General features: G+C 39.0%; 2 protein-coding genes across 3 annotated transcripts in view; one reads left to right on the top strand and one right to left on the bottom strand.

Annotated features, from left to right (window-relative positions):
• The window catches only part of nisch (nischarin), a 42,781-nt gene extending 24,236 nt beyond the window's left edge, over nt 1-18,545 (top strand). For both annotated transcript variants that reach the window (XM_079555975.1, XM_079555974.1), the window contains exons 15-28: nt 686-732; nt 807-1,049; nt 1,173-1,477; nt 3,854-4,062; nt 4,946-5,307; nt 8,851-9,020; nt 9,094-9,148; nt 10,453-10,585; nt 10,663-10,813; nt 10,893-11,012; nt 12,002-12,157; nt 12,302-12,462; nt 13,681-13,871; nt 18,103-18,545. In XM_079555975.1, the coding sequence (XP_079412101.1) occupies nt 686-732; nt 807-1,049; nt 1,173-1,477; nt 3,854-4,062; nt 4,946-5,307; nt 8,851-9,020; nt 9,094-9,148; nt 10,453-10,585; nt 10,663-10,813; nt 10,893-11,012; nt 12,002-12,157; nt 12,302-12,462; nt 13,681-13,871; nt 18,103-18,436 (2,637 nt within the window). In that variant the 3' untranslated portion in view covers nt 18,437-18,545. The remainder of the gene's footprint in view (nt 1-685; nt 733-806; nt 1,050-1,172; nt 1,478-3,853; nt 4,063-4,945; nt 5,308-8,850; nt 9,021-9,093; nt 9,149-10,452; nt 10,586-10,662; nt 10,814-10,892; nt 11,013-12,001; nt 12,158-12,301; nt 12,463-13,680; nt 13,872-18,102) is intronic.
• LOC306962771 (uncharacterized protein) overlaps nt 1-20,388 on the bottom strand; it is a 1,040,752-nt gene that overhangs the window by 319,792 nt on the left and 700,572 nt on the right. The gene's annotated exons all lie outside the window — the stretch shown is intronic.

Raw genomic sequence — 20,388 nt, 5'->3', positions numbered from 1 at the left:
CTGCTGTAAAGACGACGGAATAAGTTGTGACTGAATTCAATGAATGCACGTACGGAGGCATAGGGTGCCCGCGACAGGCATTTTTTGACCCGCCCCACGATCAAAGGAGAATTTCACGAACCGGTGGAACCCGAAACCCGTGCATCACTAACGCAGAGTGCTGCGTGTGGGCGCCGCTCTGTGGCACATGTACCGAGTGTGTTCTCCTGCTCCGCGCACAAGCTCTGTTTACGAACGCTCGGACGAACATCTTTCTCATGTTTTAGTCGTCAAAGAGCTATTTTTAGTTCGTCATCGTTACGTTATCGTCAATAAAAAAAGGTGTGTCAACGAAATGATAACGTTATCGTCTTCCTTGACAAAAACAACACTGTTTTAAACAGAACTCGTCATCGCCACTGATTGAAAAAACACATTTAGAAGAACAAAATGAGCTGCATCTTCAACCTCTCCTAAGTCAGAGTCTGCGACGTTTGTCTCCTTCGGGAGTTTCAGCGAACTTTCAGTGATTGATTTGTCTTTAGGTAAAACACATCTTTTATTTTTAAGTCCTGAGTTTTGTTTAGCCATAATCCCATTGACCGTTTATCTTTAAAAATGTCACTGCAGAGCATATTATTGTAAAACACATACTGGGCTTGTTCATCCTGAGCTACTTATGTTAGTGTGACTGTGGTGTTTTCAGGGTGAAACTCCGGGTGAACACTGTGGAGCTCCCTCTGCTGCTGTCTGGTCAGTCTCTGCCTTTGCCAAATCTCTATATTCCACCGAAAAAATCAACTAAAGTTTGTGTTTTCTCTCCCCAGCTGCGTCTGCTCGCCCCCCGCCCCTCACACAGACGCCTCCTGCTTCTTCTGCAGCGCCCCCTACTGCCCGCTGCTGCCCTCCCAGCTCCTCTCTCTCTGCTCACACAAAGACTTCATTTCCCAGCTGTCCCTGCGGCTCGGCTCGGCTCTGAGCGAAGACCGCGGCGACGAGGAGGCGGAGCTGCAGAAGGAAGAGGAGGAGTCTAACGAACAAGCTGAAAAAACTGAGCTCAACGGCACAAGGTGAGACACTTAAATGCATCACTGTCCATTTGGAGGTTTTCCCGTTTGCTGCGATCTCGAATTGCCCTTTTCTGTCCCGCCGTGTTTGTTTTCCGCTGAACCATCATGTGTTCACGTCTCCAGCCCAGGCTCGAGGGACGGTTATTTCGAGATGGGATTGGACGATTCAGTGGAGGAGTCGTCCTCCACCTCGCTTCCTGTCCCAGCCCCGTCACTTCCTGTGGAGGAGGAGGAGGAGGAGGTCCAGCAGGCGGCGCTGTCTGAGCAGGTGCAAGTGCGTAAAGCCCTGTGGTGCTGCTGCCTCCAGATGAAGAGTGAAGAAGAAGAAGAGGAGACTGGGCTGATGGAGGGCTGTTTGGTGTTGACTGATAAGCATCTCGGGCTGCTCTTCCTGTCACATGATTTCAGTCCCACCAATCAGGACGCAGGTATGTTTATTTAGTTTATTTATGTAGGAAACATGGTGGAGTTTACACATTTGTCAAGTCTTTCTCTTTCGCTCTCGAAACACTCACCTTGTATGATTTTTGCTAAAAAGAAATGCATTGGTTTTATACAGCGCTTTTCTAGACACTCAAAGACACTTTACATACTACATCACTCCATACTCGGTGGTGGTAAGCTTCTATTGTAGCCACAGCTGCCCCGGGGTACAATGACGGAAGCGAGGCAACCAGTTAGGGCTGCTCGATTATTGAAAAAATAATAATCACGATTATTTTTGTCATAATTGAAATCACGATTATGACAAAAATCGTGATTTCAAAAATCCATCAAAAAAAATACAAAAATCCATTAAAAAAGTGACAAAAATCCATCAAAAAAGTGACAAAAATCCATTAAAAAAATACAAAAATCCATTAAAAAAATGACAAAAATCCATCAAAAAAATGACAAAAATCAATCAAAAAAATGACAAAAATCAATCAAAAAAATGACAAAAATCAATCAAAAAAGTGACAAAAATCCATCAAAAAAATGACAAAAATCCATTAAAAAAATACAAAAATCCATTTAAAAAAAAGACAAAAATCCAGCAAAAAAATGACAAAAATCCAGCAAAAAAATGACAAAAATCCATCAAAAAAATGACAAAAATCAATCAAAAAAATGACAAAAATCAATCAAAAAAATGACAAAAATCAATAAAAAAAGTGACAAAAATCCATCAAAAAAATGACAAAAATGCATTAAAAAAATACAAAAATCCATTTAAAAAAAAGACAAAAATCCAGCAGAAAAAAAGACAAAAATCCATCAAAAAAGTGACAAAAATCCAAAAATTAGAAAAAAAATGTGGAAAAAAAAAATTTGAAAAAAAAAAAAATATATATATATATATATTGAAAAAAATATATATATAATTGATTTTTTGCGATTATGCTAATTTTGTAATTGTTTACTGTTGTAATCGAAATCGTAATCGAATTTCGATAAATTGCACAGCCCTACAATCAGTCTGCGCCTCCGACCACCACCAACCACTCACTCACTCACTACATTCTCCAGACCAGTGTTTTTCAACCTTTTTTGAGCCAAGGCACATCTTTTTCATTGAAAAAAATCACGAGGCACCACCAGCAGACAATATTTAAAAATGTAACCCTGTAGCCTATTTTCAGTCGTTCACATCAAAGTGTCTTGAATAGGAACACCGTATAGTCTCACTTGCCACCTGCCGCATCCATGCATCACTACTTCTCCTGTTTCAAAGATATTAGCGACCTAACATGGAGTATTTATTACATGGTTACTCTACTCAGACCAGTGGTTCTCAACCTTTTGAAGCCGCGACCCCCATTAAAACCGTTAAAGAGGTTCGTGACCCCCCGCCCAGGTCACACCGTGAGAAATCGAAACATTAGCCACATAATTCTTAAAAAACAAAGAAAAAAACAGATGGCTAAAATAAAATTCATCAAATTACGAACATATAATGGCGCTCTGGTAAAATAGCAAATACATGCGACAATAAAATATAATAATATACGCTAAAAATTTTTTTTATATTTTATCTACATGATCTGGCGACCCCCAAAATTTGTCTGGCGACCCCCTTGGGGGTCCCGAACCCCAGGTTGAGAACCACTGCTCTAGACAGCACAGACACTCGAAAACGGTACTTTATTTGTGGATAATAATGAATTTGTTTTAAAAAAACTAGGTGAAATTGGATCATTTTCCAAGGCACACCAGACATTATCTCACGGCACACTAGTCTCCCATCCAAGTACCGACCAGGCCCTTCCCTGCTTATCTTCCAAGGTCTGACGGGATTGGGCACAGCAAAGGCGATGTTAAACCCCTACCTTTAATCCAGGGGCTTCCCAAAGTGGGGGTCGCAAAACAATTTCAAGACAATATTCTTTTTAATTTGCAATGTTGAATATGATGGGTTTTTAGGTAAATTAAGTATTTAAAATAGACATTAATAAACCATTTTTTATATGTTTTGCTCTTGACATTATTGCACGTACATTTACACGTGGGGTCCCTGAGATGTTGATTTGGTGACTTCAGCAACATTTTCAGTCTGCCCATTCTAATCCAGCTGTCACACACCTGGACCGGGTGCTCCGAGGTGTTTTTTAAGTCCGTTACAGCACTGAAATAACAACTTAGCCACTTGGTAGTCAGCAGCATGGTGACTAGTGCCCTCTGCTGGAGATGACACTTGATTCACATAACTGAATCTGATCAATAATTTGACATCAAGGTCCGTTATCCTTCAATATTATTCTTCCCCAAAAAGACATGAAACCTGGGTATCTTTGTTGACGTCTTCTTCTTTCTCTTGTTTCTAGAGCCCAGTGTGTTGGTGCCACAGCTGGCCTCCTCTCTCCAGAAATCCGTTCTCGTTCCACTCTCAGAAGTCCAGCTCTGCTCAGACCGGGACCTGCCACACTGCCCGTGCCTCTGCCTCCGCTCCAAAACCTCCCAAACTCAGTGGATCCTGTTTTCTGACCCCGAGGAGCTGCGAAAAACCAGGGCTGAGCTGAGCAAACTTTTAGAGGTGAGACTAGGGCTGTGCAATTAATCGAAATTCGATTACGATTTCGATTACAACAGTAAACGATTACAAAATTAGCATAATCGCAAAAAATCGATTATATTTATTTTTTTCCAAAAAAAAACAACAATTTATTTATTTATTTTTTCAATTTATTTTTTTTGTTTTCAATATTTTTTTTTTACTTTTTTCCCCCTAATTTTTAATTTTTTGTCACTTTTCTACTGGATTTTTGTCTTTTTTTTAAAATGGATTTTTGTCTTTTTTGCTGGATTTTTGTCATTTTTTTAATTGATTTTTGTCACTTTTTTAATGGATTTTTGTCATTTTTTTGATTGATTTTTGTCACTTTTTTAATGGATTTTTGTCATTTTTTTGATGGATTTTTGTATTTTTTGATGGATTTTTGTCACTTTTTTAATGGATTTTTGTCACTTTTTTAATGGATTTTTGTCACTTTTTGATGGATTTTTGTCATTTTTCTGATGGATTTTTGTATTTTTTTGATGGATTTTTGTCATTTTTTTGATGGATTTTTGTCACTTTTTTAATGGATTTTTGTCACTTTTTTGATGGATTTTTGTCATTTTTCTGATGGATTTTTGTATTTTTTTGATGGATTTTTGTCACTTTTTTGATGGATTTTTGTATTTTTTTGATGGATTTTTGTCACTTTTTTAATGGATTTTTGTCACTTTTTTGATGGATTTTTTTAAAGGCAACAAATAATCGTTTGAATAATCGTGATTTCAAATATGACAAAAATAATTGTGATTATTATTTTTTCAATAATCGAGCAGCCCTAGGTGAGACGCATTCATCCCGGACACACCTGCAAAATGGCCATTCGAAAGGACTTGAATGAAATGCTGTTTCGTGCTTTCAGATGGACCCGGTGAGCCTCGACGACCCCGCTCCAGGCCCGCCCCCGTCTCTGCTGAACTCGTGGGAGCTGGAGGAGTCCCGTTCAGCTGACGGAGGCTTCCCGGCTCTGCTCTTCCTCCGCTCCTCTTCCTCCTCTGAGCCACCGCCCCCTCCGCTGCGGGACGTCCTGAGTGCGGCCCCCGTCCTGCCGCGCCTGCTGTTCCTCTCTCACAGACAGCTGTACGTGTGGGTGCCGGACTACGGAGCGCGGACCGAGCCGGGGCCGCAGGAGTCCGTCCCGCGCCTCGTCCGGTTTCCTCTCGCTGCAGTCGTGGTTCACAGCAGAGAACAGACCTGCTGCGAGAGCCCACAGCACAGACTGAGGTGAGACTGGGGGGCAACCTCAGTCCTCAATATTAAGAAATGTGGTGGCCGACGGGATCAGGCTTCTTTCAAAACGATCCTTCCCGCCAGTGGTTTCGCTCGGGATAATTTCTCTCCTTCATTTTGAAGGACAGGGCTGAAAAAAATCTGTCATGAGCAATTTTTATCCTTCAAGCGTTTTTTTTTATTTTTTATAAATGTTTATACATATAGGCTGCATGTTATTTATGTTAGTAAAAATGTGAGATTGCAGGATACATTTCTTTTCAGGATTTCTGCAGCAGAAATGTGTATAAACTCGTGCGTAAAAGTCTCAGAGGGGACGACTTTCAGAGCGTCACCTGCTCCTCAACATCAAGGCTCAGATTACGCTCATACAAATGTAAAGTGGAGCTTATTATTTGCATTTTTTTTTTTCAATTTTAACGGAATGTAAGAAACGGTGGGTGAACGGGACAATGTTTACCAGTTCCATCACTGCACGACGCGGCGCCGCTACCACACGGGGAGGGAAAGAGAGAGAGGGGGGACATAGATGAGCTCGTCCTGAGACTGACGTGAGAAGAGCGGTTCCATATTCTTAGTCTTTAACCGCGTTTGCATCGTGGTTTTCTTCCCCGTGTTGTTGTTAGCGCCCGGGTCAGGAAAGCTAGCTAGCAAGGCAGTGATACAACTTGTAAGAGCTCATCCAAGACAAGACGCGGTGTGAAACTTTAGAGAGAGAGAGCGAGAGCCCCGCACGCTATGAAAAACTGCGTCTTTATTTTCGTTACGGCTTGATTTTTCAATCCTTCAAATGACGGACGGCCTTTGAAATTTTCCGTCAAAGTAAAAAATATTCCGTAAATGACGGAGAATTTTCGGTTAATGTAGCCTCTGCTTCCCGCACTTGAGCGTCCTGTACCGCCGTCCGGAGGGTAGAGGGGTGAGGTGAACGTGCAGGGGGTGAGTGGAGTCTCACTGAGGTTTGGTGTGGGGAGTCCTATGATTTTTGCTGCAGTGTTTGTTATCTTGGTGAGGGTGTTTTTTTTTTGTTTTTTTTACAGTTCAATGCAGGTGAAACATAAGTATTGCTTTCGTACATTGAAGCTGTTGCTAAAATTGGGTAAAGTGGTTCACCAGAAAACCAGAAAACTCCCATTTAAGTGGACATATAGGGCTTACTAATAGACTTGCATTATTTTGGGTGCTACAGCGTTGGTATTTTACGTTTCATTCTTTGAAATTATGTCTCTTTAACCTCTTAACTCCCACCTGAACATGTTTTCTCCTGTTCTCCAAATTCTCCAAATCTAAAAGCTTCTTCAAAATAGCGACAAAAAATGAGAAGAAAATGAGGATGTAAATTGACAAAGGTGACAAAAATCCAGCAAAAAAATGACAAAAATCCAGCAAAAAAATGACAAAAATCCAGCAAAAAAATGATAAAAATCCAGCAAAACAAATGATTAAAATCCAGCAAAAAAAATGATAAAAATCCAGCAAAAAAAGATATAAATCCAGCAAAAAAGCGACAAAAATCCAGCAAAAAAGTGACAAAAATCCAGCAAAAAAAAGATAAAAATCCAGCAAAAAAGTGACAAAAATCCAGCAAAAAAGTGACAAAAATCCAGCAAAAAAAAGATAAAAATCCAGCAAAAAAGTGACAAAAATCCAGCAAAAAAAAGATAAAAATCCAGCAAAAAAAATGACAAAAATCCAGCAAAAAAAATGACAAAAATCCAGCAAAAAAAATGACAAAAATCCAGCAAAAAAATGACAAAAATCCAGCAAAAAAAAGACAAAAATCCAGCAAAAAATGACAAAAATCCAGCAAAAAATGACAAAAATCCAGCAAAAAAATGACAAAAATCCAGCAAAAAAAGACAAAAATCCAGCAAAAAAAAAGACAAAAATCCAGAAAAAAAATGATTCAAAATCCAGCAAAAAATGACAAAATGCATAAAAAAAGTAACAAAAACAGTAACAAAAAAAGTAACAAAAGTGCCATAAAAAAGTGACAAAAACACATAAGGGAAATAAAAAGTGACGACAATGGCAAAGAGGAGAGAATGCATTTGGTTTTGGCGGGTGGTAAGAGGTTAAAGGGGCTGGATGCAAGTTCGCCATTTTATACTCAATACTGCCACCTCAGGCCATATGTGTAACTGCACCTTCTATATTAAGCTCGTGCATGACGGCAATTCGGACCCGAAGTGACACCTTTTTGAGTGACAGTGCAGGATTTTAGAGGCAGTTGTGGTGAACAGGTCTGAGCTCATTCTACACCGGGGGTCACCAACCTTGTTTCAGCTGAGGGCTACTTTAAGAGCATTAAGTTGTTCGAGGGCGACCAGTTAAAAACAAATTCTAAGGACTTAAACGTACACTGTTCACTTATAGGATATTAACCCCATATTATATTAAAATAGCTTTATTTTAAACTCATACTGAGTCACAAGAACCGAAATAACTGTAATTTTAAGAATTTGATTCAAGAAAATGAAGTGTTTTACACTTTAGAAAAAGTCCCAAGGGCTACTGGACATGCCCCAAAGGGCCCCTGGGTGCCCGCAGGCACCACGTTGGTGACCCCTGTTTTACACATTAGGACATGGCTGGAACATGTAGGGGGAGGAAAATACTTAGTTTTAAAGAGGGGGTGTTCTGCTTTTTTAAGGCCCATAGCACCAGTCTATATCACACTACAATGATGACAAACCTTCTGTTGGTCTGTAAATGCAGTAAATTAGAATAACTGCCTTGTATAAAATGTCTCTCTCAAAATGGCTGTAGTGAATGTCTTGAAATAGGCCTCTGTCTCTTTAAGAACCTCTGAGCCTTTAGACACGCCCCCTCCACACGCTGTCTGTGGCATCAGTGGGGAGGGGGTTCTGCTGAGGAGCAGTGGTTGGTTACTCGGCTCGGAGGCGTCTCCAGGAGGTGGGGGCGTTCCTAGGAGGACTCAGGCAAACCTATCCCTAAAATGGCCGCCATCACAGTTTTTACAGATTACTCAGAAATACGTGAATGTGCCAAGGCAACACTTCAGCCATGTTTTTAATGAGGGAGTGACAGAATAACATGATGGAAAGCTTGAAAAAGTCCATTTTGCAGAATACCCCCTCTTTAACATTTTTAAACTCCCCATAGTCCCTTTAAGAATTAAATTGCAACAATGAAATACAGGCGCTAAAGCCGGTGAAGACTTTGACTGGGGCTCCTCCTGTTGGCCGCTGTTGGAATAACTCATTAAAAAGAAGTGTTTTGATTTACCGCGAGTTACGGCGGTTTAGTTTTGAGTTTTAACAATGAAGCAGTTGTGTCCAGGAAGTGCAGAACAAAGCGCTGACACTGCACAGGAAAAAACATCTACATTTAATAGCTTTGCCAGAGGATCACTCACTTTTGTATGTTTTTTGTAAACAGTCTGATACATTGGAAGTATTGGCCCATCTCTACTTTGTAAATAGTCCTTGAATTACTGTGATGGCCATGTGTTGGTGTAGAGATACTACTTCATGCTGTTGAAATTGAAAGCGGTGCCATGTCCTGTCATCTCAGGTGGAACCACAGTGTGGAGCTGCTGTTGTGTGGACAGAGGCTGCTGCTGCTCTTCCCTCTACCCCAGGACGGAGCCTCATTCCTGGAGAAGCTCAGCCTCAGACGGGCCTCCCTGGAGGGGGTCCGGATGGTCGCCCTGCCGCAGGCCTGTGCCCACAGAGGACATCAGGGTGAGAGCAGCAGCTGGTTTGAGCCGACGACATGAGCTCATTTCTCCTTTATTTTTAATCGCTTCGTTTGTAGGTGGTCAAAGATCCAGAGAGCAGTGCTGTTGTTCCTGGAGGCCGCCGAGTGACAGGTAAAGCTAAAGCCAAAACGGTTCAATAGATCACTTTTGTATATTATATTTCATGTTCATACCGTAAATGCTCTAATATCGGCCGGGGGCGTTATTTACTCAAGGGCATCTGGGACCAGGCCTTTATTGGAACCAGGCCACAATTAGAGACAGGCCTTTATTTCTATTTGAGCAAAACGGACAACCAGGAAAATGAAGAAAAAGGAGATTTGTGTCCATTTGCACCTAAAATATTAGGTTCATTTATTAATTAACATTTCAAACCCTCTCCCAGCGGCTGGAACATTGACGCCTTTTATTTTGTCGGGACAATAGGAAGTGTTTCGTTGCTGTTAGCGGAGCTTTGACATCAGTGTCACTGCAGGTTTCTGTTTCGTTTTTACCGCGGACCGGATTATTCGTTGTTATCTTGTGTAAAAGGCGAGTTTAGACGGAGCGTTTGTGTTTGTGATCGATCATGAGACTGACCCGAGAGAAGACGAGACGCTCGCGCTGATGGGAGGAGTTATTTTGAGGCGTGGGACTGACCTGCACACGGAGCAGCTGGACGCGATGGAGACTTTATTAAAGTATTAAACATTTGCCCTGTTTCTAAATATCGTCACAGGAGGTTTGAAAAGTGGCTACATCTGTGTCAAAGTTACGCTGGGATCAGCTCCTCCGCAGCGAATATTTCTACCGCTATAGTTTCTAATAAAAGCCCCGGCCTGTTTTAGAGACCGGCTTTAATTTGCCTCCGCCAGCCACGAACCCGAGACCCGGCCGCTAATGGAATACAGGCCAGTATTAGAGAATTTACGGTAATAAGCCTTTTTGTTCTGGAGTCAAATGAAAATTTAGCCAAAGACAAAGATAATCATGGCAAACCCTGCATTTAACTTGCATATTTAGATTCTCACTTATTTACGAACTATAAGTCGCACCAGCCAAAAAATGCATAATGAAGGGAAAAAAACATATACCGGTATGTATGTATGCGTGTAAAATAAATTTAATTTTGCAAACTCCGAGACCAAGATTGTATATTTTCAGCGGTGCAGGAGGAGCAGATACTGGTACACAAGGCTAGAGCAGCCTCTTGTGGCTGTCTGTGTGGAAATAACATGTGAAATTATATATTTAGATTTATAAGTCGCACCTGAGTATATGTCGCACCCCCAGCCAAACTATGAAAAAAAGTGCACACTTAATTCTATTTCCTATAGATGTTTTTATGTGATTCTGAAATGTTTTTGCTTTTGTTTTTCACCGTCATATTCTAATATTCTTTGGCAAATTAAAACAATTGGCCTTTTCCTCCTCAGTTTGTCGTCGCTCTCGGTGGAAGACACCCAGCCTTCCCCACACCTCGCCTCAGGCCTCTCCCCAGGACTGACGCTCCTCTCTGGGCTCAACTCTCAGCAGCTGCAGCCTGTCTTCCACAAACACATCGCTCTGGTAAATACCATCACAGTAAATCGAACCGCTTTGTGCTGTTTCTTTTCTGATGAGCGCCGCTCCCTCCCTCGGTTCAGGCGGACTCTGAGGAGCTGAGGCAGCTCTTGTGGTTGTCCGTGGTTCTGTATAAATCCCCTGAAGTTGAACTCACCTGTTTACTGCTGCTCTCCACCAACGCCGTCTACTTCCTGCTCGAAGACTCCGCCTCCTCGCTCGCCCCACACTCAGGTGACGGCACCGGGGCCAAACTGGAGAAAATGTGCCCAGTTCAGAGTGAAATAATGTTGTTTGACGTTGTTGTTTGCAGAGCTGGAGGTTCTGGACTGTGCTGACCCAGGTTTGAGGCTCTGCTGCTGCCTCTCCATCCCCCTGTCCCACATTCACTCTGTCAACGTGGGGCTGTTCGACCAGTACTTCAGGATCCAAGGTCAGCACAGTCACGGGTTAAGGCAGCTCTTCTTGTTTAAGTAGCTCAGGGGTGGCCAACACGCGGCTCTTGGCCAATCGGAGTGCGGCTCTTTGCATGATTGGATATGTTTAATACAATGCGGCTCTTTGCAAAATAATTGGTAAATATTTCCCATAAACTGTCACAGTTTTTGACCAAAAATCCAACCATAGTCCTACAGACCCTGTTTCCATCTCTACATGAATGAGAGTCTGTATCTGTCTCCTTTTCGAGGCGGTGTGTAAAAGGAGCCCGTGCAGCCTCACTCACAGCGAGGTGTAGGTTAAACAACAGGCAGATCGAGGCTCTGGGATCAGCTTTTGCCTTTCAGGTTTCTGATCAGCTGCTCTTTATTTGATGTAATTTGGCCGCATATTCACAGATCAAAATTAGGAAATAGAAAAAAGTGGAGCTCTTTTGAAGCTTATGATGCGAAGCGCGACATCGTAACACGGAAATACGCAAAGTCATGACTTTTCTTTCACAAGTGACTGAAACTGTAACAGATGCAACTTAAAACAGACTCTCAGATCCTCCAGAGGCTCCTGGTTAAAGTCAGGATGAAGCTGCACTGAGCCACAGGCCAGGGGCGGATCAGAGAAGGGGACTCAGTGGGCAGGGCCCCACATACAAACACACCCCAGCATTAAAAATAAATAAAAAATCTAATTCTGCACAAAATTTCAGTTAATATACATGTATTTCAATCTTGGTGAGGAGTAAAACCATTAAATCTAACACAATTATTTAAAAAAAAAAGGAAAAAGGCATAAAGTTATAGTTTACTGTGATTAAATAAAACGTCACATTCTATTTAATCACAATAAACTGCCGCCCCGGGATCTCGCTAATGGTCGGTGCCTTTGTGGCTCTTCACGGGATCAAGGTTGAACATTTTGGCTCTTGGTCTCTGACTCGTTGGCCACCCCTGAAGTAGCTGGAGTGTTTTAGTGTTTCTGTGTTTCCAGGCAGCAGTGGAGAGCAGGTGGTGTGCTGCATGAGCCGGGACTCCTACGCCACGGGGCAGTTTCTTCAGGAGTTAATGTCGGTCCTCAGCCTCCAGCAGAGGGCGCCACCTCCAGAGCCCTCAGAGCAGGACTTCTACTCGCAGTTCAACACCTCAGGTCACTACCACAACACGCTCACAGAAACCCAAGCACAGAGCTGAGTGATGAGCAGGAGATCAGTGGATAAATGTCACAACATGATGCAGTCATTGTGCATCAGCAGGAGGTTATTTAAGGCCCTGCTCTTGACTCCTCCTGCAGGGAAGATGCAGAACTACGAGCTGGTCCACAGCCGGGTGAAGTTCATCTATCCGAGCGAAGAGGAGATGGGAGATCTCACTTTCATCGTCGCGGAGAGGAAGAACGGCTGCTCCTCCTCGTCACGCAGCTTCAACATCCTCCTCTACCTCCTCGTGTTCCAGGTACAGCTGGTTTAGTCCGGGTTTAGTCCGGGTTTAGACCTGGTTTAGTCCTTAAATCCAAATAATGTTCAATTTATAGGCTTTATGTGACAAGACAGAGAGCACGGAGAGAGATCCATTAAGTATTCGGAGCCAGAATGCTGAGGACAGAGCTGTGTAGGGCTCGGCCGATATTACATTGAAAATCTTTTTAGTGAAGTAAGATTGTGATATTAGTCCATCTTTGTACAATGTCTTCATAGGAACTGCAGGCATTAACCCCTTAACTCCCACCTGAACCGAGCACATTTTACCCCAGTCCAAAAGCTTACAATAGCAACAAAACTGAGACGAAAACAAAGATGGAAATGTGACAAAAGAGTGAGAAAACACTGGCAAAAAAGTGATGAAAAAGTGGCAAAAATGTGATACAAATTTGACAAAAAAATGACAAAAATGCAACAAAAAAGTGACAAAAAAGTGACAAAAATGTGATACAAATTTGACAAAAAAATGATAAAAATGTGTCAAAAAAATGACAAAAATTTGATGAAAAAAGGGACGAAAAAATGACAAAAAATGACAAAAAAATGACAAAAATGTGACACAAATTTGACAAAAAAATGATAAAAATGTGTCAAAAAAATGACACAAATTTGATGAAAAAAGGGACGAAAAAACGACAAAAAATGACAAAAAAGTGACAAAAAAATGACAAAAATGTGATACAAATTTGACAAAAAAAATTACAAAAAAATGACAAAAAATTGATACAAATTTGACAAAAAAAATGACAAAAATGTGACAAAAAAATGACAAAAAATTGATAAAAAATGGACGAAAAAAATAACAAAAAATTGACAAAAATGTGATACAAATTTGACAAAAATGTGACAAAAAATGACAAAAATTTGATAAGAAATGGACGAAAAAATGACAAAAAATTTACAAAAAAATTAGAAGAATGAGTTGAATGCCCAACAAAAAAATGATGGAAAAAAAATCTGATGACGTGAAGAAAAAGATCCTCTCGGTTCAGGCGGGTGTTAAGAGGTTAAAACTTTAGACGTAAATGTTGCAACAGGCAAACCTTAGTCTCTTTCCCTGCAGAGCTACATTTCTCTCTTCATGGCATCTCAACCTGTTAACCCTGTAGTTTAGTCCTCTACAAACACGCTGGTGATTCTTGCATTAGTTCACAATTGTTCCGCTCTAATGTCATTACTCGTTATGTGCCAGGTTCAGGTTTTACCTCAAGGCTCCGCCGCCTCCTCCTCCGGCCCCGCCCCGTTAGCGTTCAGCTCCTCTGGTTCCTCTGGGCCGGTCCTGCAGCCTCGCACTTTGATCCTCACCAGCACCGATGTGTTTCTCCTGGACGAGGACTACGTGAGCTACCCCCTGCCCGACTTCGCCAAAGAACCTCCATCACGGTGAGGCTTCGGCCTGCTTCAGTAGTCACAATAAACTGCTTTATTCATGGTTTAGATCTGAATTAATATTGTCCATTCATATCAGTGGTAATTTTGACAACATATTTTAATTTAGTTTTAGTCTTAGTGTTTTGACGAAAATGTAATTCGATTTTAGTCTAGTTTTAGTCGACTAAAATTGCAAGTAAGACGAATTTAGTCGACTTTGCATTGATAATATTCATTATAATCCAGAGCCGTGGGAAGATGTTTTAGTTAGGGGGCGCTGAGGGACAAAATGTGCCCCCAAAATACTTCTTCTGTGCATAAATCCTATTTATTAACCTCTTAACTCCCGCCTGAACCGAGAGCATTTTCTCCAGTTCAGCTTTACCCAAATCCTGTAGGCCAGTGTAACGCCTCATTTGAAAGACCTGCAAAACTAAATGGATCTTTTTCCTCACGGCAGATTTTTTTTCATCACTTTTTTTTTGTCGGGCAGTCGTCTCATTTTTGTCAAATTTTCGTGAATTTTGTGTCACTTTTTCGTCAAATTATTCAAATTTTTTCTTCAAATTCGTATCACTTTTTCGTCATTTTTTTCTCACTTTTTTGCCAAATTTTTGTCCATTTTTGTCATTTTTTGTAAATTTTTTGTCACTTTTTCGTCAAATTATTCACATTTGTTTTGTCAAATTCTTATCCCTTTTTCATCCATTTTTTCCTCAAATTTTTCTCACTTTTTTGTCATTTTTTGTAAATTTTTTGTCACTTTTTCGTCAATGTTTTCTCACTTTTTTCACATTTTCATCCTTGTTTTCGTCTCAGTTTTGTTGCCATTTTCTCACCTTTTTTCCAGAAGCTTTTGGATTGGGGTAAAGCTGGAGAAAATGTGCTTGGTTCAGGTGGGTGTTAAGGGGTTAATTTTGCCTGCAGTTCACAAACTATCCACCACGGGGTGCTGCAGCGCCCTTAGCACCCTGGGTTCCCACGGCCTTGTGAACAAAGCTCAGAGCTGATCCTTTAACAGAGACTTTACATGATCTGAGGCTCTTTCAGACGCTCAATACAAGTTTGGATGATTTGAGTCTCTCCTTTTCATTTTTATTTAGTCTTGTTTTAGTCGACTCAAATATCTGGACATTTTAGTCACAGTTTTAGTCTCATGAGAAACTTTTAATTTAGTTTTAGTCCAATTTCAGTCACAAAAATATCACTTTGACTAAAATTAAGACTAAATATTTTAGTCGCCGAAATAAACACTGATTCATATTTTATATTGTACTTAACTCAAGGTGTGGATTGTAGAGATTCCAAAACCAATGAAACCGACCAGCCAAAACAGCTGAAAACCTACTGTACTTCCAGTCTATTGCAGTTTTCAAATATGACTTACTTTTACTCAAATATTTTCTTATTGTTTAGTTTTAATACAATCACTAACGATTAAATTGTGTGTTTGTGTGTCTGTATCCTGCAGTTTGTTTTTTAGGTTTTAATTATATTTTGCTATATTCATATAAAAAACTCACTCTCTCCCACACTCGTCACACAGAGGATGGAAGTTCCTCTGAGTTTTATAGTTGTCTATCCTTCTCCCCTGCACAGATTTAAGTGTTTGCCAGTTGTTGTCATTGTTGGTACTTTCAATATGAATCTGAGTGAAATGGCGCCCCCTTTGGGCATTTTGATAACACTGATAATAAGTCCATGGCATCAGTTTAACCTCATAATGTCCTGCTTGACCGAGCACATTTCCTCCAGTTCGGCTTTACCCTAAGCCTTAAAGCTTCTCGACTGGAGCTCACAGCCTTTAGGTCAGTGCAGCGCCTCATTTGAAAGCTAAGACCTACAAATATAACCTTGTCGTCGCCGCGTTTTTGTAGCTTTTTTGTCGTGTTTTTGGTCACTTTTTCATCGCTCTTTTGTCTTTTCTTTGTGTTTAGTCGATATATTTGTTGTTTTTTTATACACAGCTGATTGTAGCCTTTTTTGCTGAGTCGTCGTCGTGCTTTTGTCACAATTATCGCACTTTTATTGTTGCTTTTCCGGCATATTTTTCATCATTTTGTTGTAGGGCTGCTCGATTATTGAAAAAATAATAATCACAATTATTTTTGTCATAATTGAAATCACGATTATTTGTTGCCTTTAAAAAAATCCATCAAAAAAGTGACAAAAATCCATCAAAAAAGTGACAAAAATCCATAAAAAAAAGACAAAAATCCATCAAAAAAATGACAAAAATCCATCAAAAAAATGACAAAAATCCATCAAAAAAAAGACAAAAATCCATTTAAAAAGTGACAAAAATCAATCAAAAAAGTGACAAAAATCAATCAAAAAAATGACAAAAATCCATCAAAAAAGTGACAAAAATCCATCAAAAAAGTGACAAAAATCCATCAAAAAAGTGACAAAAATCCATCAAAAAAGTGTCAAAAATCCATCAAAAAAGTGTCAAAAATCCATCAAAAAAGTGACAAAAATCAATTAAAAAAGTGACAAAAATCCATTAAAAAAGTGACAAAAATCCATTAAAAAAAAGACAAAAATCCATCAAAAAATGACAAAAATCCAGAAAAAAAGTGACAAAAATCCATCAAAAAAGTGACAAAAATCCATTAAAAAAGTGACAAAAATCCATTAAAAAAAGACAAAAATCCAGCAGAAAAAAGACAAAAATCCATCAAAAAAGTGACAAAAATCCATTAAAAAAGTGACAAAAATCCATTAAAAAGTGACAAAAATCCATTAAAAAAAAGACAAAAATCCATCAAAAAAGTGACAAAAATCAATCAAAAAAGTGACAAAAATTCATCAAAAAAGTGACAAAAATCCATCAAAAAAGTGTCAAAAATCCATCAAAAAAAGTGACAAAAATCCATTTAAAAAGTGACAAAAATCAATCAAAAAAGTGACAAAAATCAATCAAAAAAAATGACAAAAATCCATCAAAAAAGTGACAAAAATCCAGCAAAAAAGTGACAAAAATCCATCAAAAAAGTGACAAAAATCCATCAAAAAAGTGTCAAAAATCCATCAAAAAAGTGTCAAAAATCCATCAAAAAAGTGACAAAAATCCATCAAAAAAGTGACAAAAATCCATTAAAAAAGTGACAAAAATCCATCAAAAAAGTGACAAAAATCCAGCAAAAAAGTGACAAAAATCAATTAAAAAAGTGACAAAAATCCATTAAAAAGTGACAAAAATCCATTAAAAAAAAGACAAAAATCCATCAAAAAAGTGTCAAAAATCCATCAAAAAAGTGACAAAAATCCATCAAAAAAGTGACAAAAATCCATTAAAAAAAAGACAAAAATCCATCAAAAAAATGACAAAAATCCAGCAAAAAAGTGACAAAAATCCATCAAAAAAGTGACAAAAATCCATTAAAAAAGTGACAAAAATCCATTAAAAAAAGACAAAAATCCAGCAGAAAAAAGACAAAAATCCATCAAAAAAGTGACAAAAATCCATTAAAAAAGTGACAAAAATCCATTAAAAAGTGACAAAAATCCATTAAAAAAAAGACAAAAATCCATCAAAAAAGTGACAAAAATCAATCAAAAAAGTGACAAAAATTCATCAAAAAAGTGACAAAAATCCATCAAAAAAGTGACAAAAATCCATCAAAAAAGTGTCAAAAATCCATCAAAAAAAGTGACAAAAATCCAGCAAAAAAGTGACAAAAATCCAGCAAAAAAGTGACAAAAATCCATTAAAAAAGTGACAAAAATTCATTAAAAAGTGACAAAAATCCATTAAAAACTGACAAAAATCCATAAAAAAAAAGACAAAAATCCATCAAAAAAGTGTCAAAAATCCATCAAAAAAATGACAAAAATCCATCAAAAAAGTGACAAAAATCCATCAAAAAAGTGACAAAAATCCAAAAATTACAAATTAGAAAAAAAAATGTAAAAAAATAAATATTTAAAAAAAAAAAATTGAAAAATTGAAAAAAAAAAAATATATATATATATATATAATCGATTTTTTGCGATTATGTTAATTTTGTAATCGTTTACTGTTGTAATCGAAATCGTAATCGAATTTCGATTAATTGCACAGCCCTATTTTGTTGCATTTTCGTCGTGTTTCTTGACATATTTTCTGTCGTGTTTTCATCTATTTTTTGACGCTTTTTGCAAGAAGCTTTAAGATTTAGGTAAAGCCAAACTGGAGAAAGCCCGCTCGGTTAGGGTGGGGGTTAAGACGTTGAAAATCTTCTCTCGTTTGCCCCTGCAGGGAGCGCTACCACCTCCGCGAGGCCCGCCGCATCCGCGACCTGGACCGCGTCCTGCTGGGATACCAGACCTACCCCCAGGCTCTGACTCTAGTGTTTGACGAGCTCCCCGGCCCGGACCTGCTCTGCCCCCTGTCCATGGACCACTTCTCCGCTCAGGCCGCGCCCGCCGAGGACGGGGGCTCCAGGGGGGGGGCCGGGGGGGGCGACTCCGGGGAGGTGCAGTGGTGCGTGTTCGTCCCGTCGGCGGACAGCAGAGAGAGGCTCATATCGCTGTTGGCTCGGCAGTGGGAGATGCTGTGCAGCAGAGAGCTCCCCGTCGAGCTCACTGGATGAAAACGCTCTCAAAACAGAAACACAATGGGCAGGTTTTTAAAGACACAACCAAAGGAAACGAACCACTTCACCAAGTTTTCCCAAATGTGGATGATTCTGATTTTTTTTAACAAAGCACTTGTGGATATACATTGCCAGTGTCATGAAGGCCAGGTTGGGTTCAGTCCAAGCGTCATTAAAGGGGATGTTTCTGGATTTTTGACCTCATTTCCTCGTTATCCAGAGTGTTGCTGATTTCTGCATTACAAAAAGTAAATATCAGGCATTGGCTTAAATGACTTGAATGGAGGAAATGTTTTTTGTTTTGAGCGGTTTTCACTCATTTAGACACTTTTCCTGATCGGACCGAGTTTGCTTTGCTTGTTTGAGGACGTTTCAGACCAGTTCTAGGGTAAATCTCGCTTGAAATAAGAAAGTAAAACTGCCAATGAGATGAGACCAACTTTCTTTCCCCATTGGCAAAGAAAATGCCAATGGGACAAATGCCCAAGAACTTCTTAACTTTTTGTAATTTTTTTGTATTTTTTTTTGTCAATTATTTGTCATTTTTTCGTCATTTTTTAAATCAAATTTTTGTCATTTTTTCGTAATTTTTTTGTATTTTTTTTGTCACATTTTTTTAATTTTTTTTGTCAATTTTTTGTCATTTTTTCGTCATTTTTTAATCAAAGTTTTGTCATTTTTTTGTCATATTTTTGACATTTTTTGTCAAATTTCAATGACTTGAATTGAGGAAATGTTTCTTGTTTTGAGCGGTTTTCACTCATTTAGACACTTTTCCTGATCAAGTTTGCTTTGCTTGTTTGAGGACATTTCAGACCAGTTCTAGGGTAAATCTCGCTTGAAATAAGAAAGTAAAACTGCCAATGAGATAAGACCGATTTTCTTTCCCCATTGGCAAAGAAAATGCCAATGGGACAAATGCCCAAGAACTTCTTAACTTTTTGTAATTTTTTTGTATTTTTTTTGTCAATTATTTGTCATTTTTTCGTCATTTTTTAAATCAAATTTTTGTCATTTTTTCGTCTTTTTTTTTTTTTTTGGGTCACATTTTTGTCATTTTTTAGTCACATTTTTGTCATTTTTTAGTCAAATTTTTATCACATTTTTGTCACATTTTTGTAATTTTTTTTTTTTTTGTAATTTTTTGGTCATTTTTTAATCAAAGTTTTGTCATTTTTTTGTCATATTTTTGACATTTTTTGTCAAATTTCAATGACTTGACTTTGCTTGTTTGAGGACATTTCAGACCAGTTCTAGGGTAAATCTCACTTGAAATAAGAAAGTAAAACTGCCAATGAGATAAGACCAATTTTCTTTCCCCATTGGCAAAGAAAATGACCTGAAATAAGGACGAAATGTATCGAAACGAGTCAGAAACATCTCAGAACAAGTGAAATAACTTAACTCGTCAAAACAGCTAAAATTTGGATTATTTTGCTCAAATTGAGATGTTTATACTGATCTAGTTAAATACTTTTTGCAGTGTATTTGAAGAGTTTCGTGGCGCTAGGCTAGTGCTAGGCTAGTGCATGTCTATGGTATCAGCTAGCCTGCATTAAACACAGTCTGAGGCAAATCACTTATAACACCAGACTAACCATATAAACGTCTGTGTCCATAGAGTCATGTCTGGAATATAACTGACCTGCATCACATGAACGATCACATTTTAAGGGACTATTTTCTAGCAGATCACTCCGCTGCCGCGTAGCTTATACCAGTGTTTCCCAACCAGGGGTACAGGGACCTCTGGGGGTACTTGGAATTATTTCAGATTAAAAAAAAGGTGAAACTGTATAGAATTTCAATATGAATTTCAAAGGAAAGTCAGTGTTAATTATGTTTTTCAGTAAATGGTTTGATTTTGAGAGTGTTTTAGCTTAATTTTGAACACAACACACTGTTAAATACTGTGTAATATTAACTTAGTTGGTGACTTTGTAATAATA

Source organism: Gobius niger (genome assembly GCF_951799975.1).
Source record: "Gobius niger genome assembly, chromosome: 5".
Classification (NCBI taxonomy): Eukaryota; Metazoa; Chordata; class Actinopteri; order Gobiiformes; family Gobiidae; genus Gobius; species Gobius niger.
The sequence above is the reverse complement of the archived record's forward strand: the minus strand, read 5'-3'. Positions and strand labels throughout refer to the sequence as shown.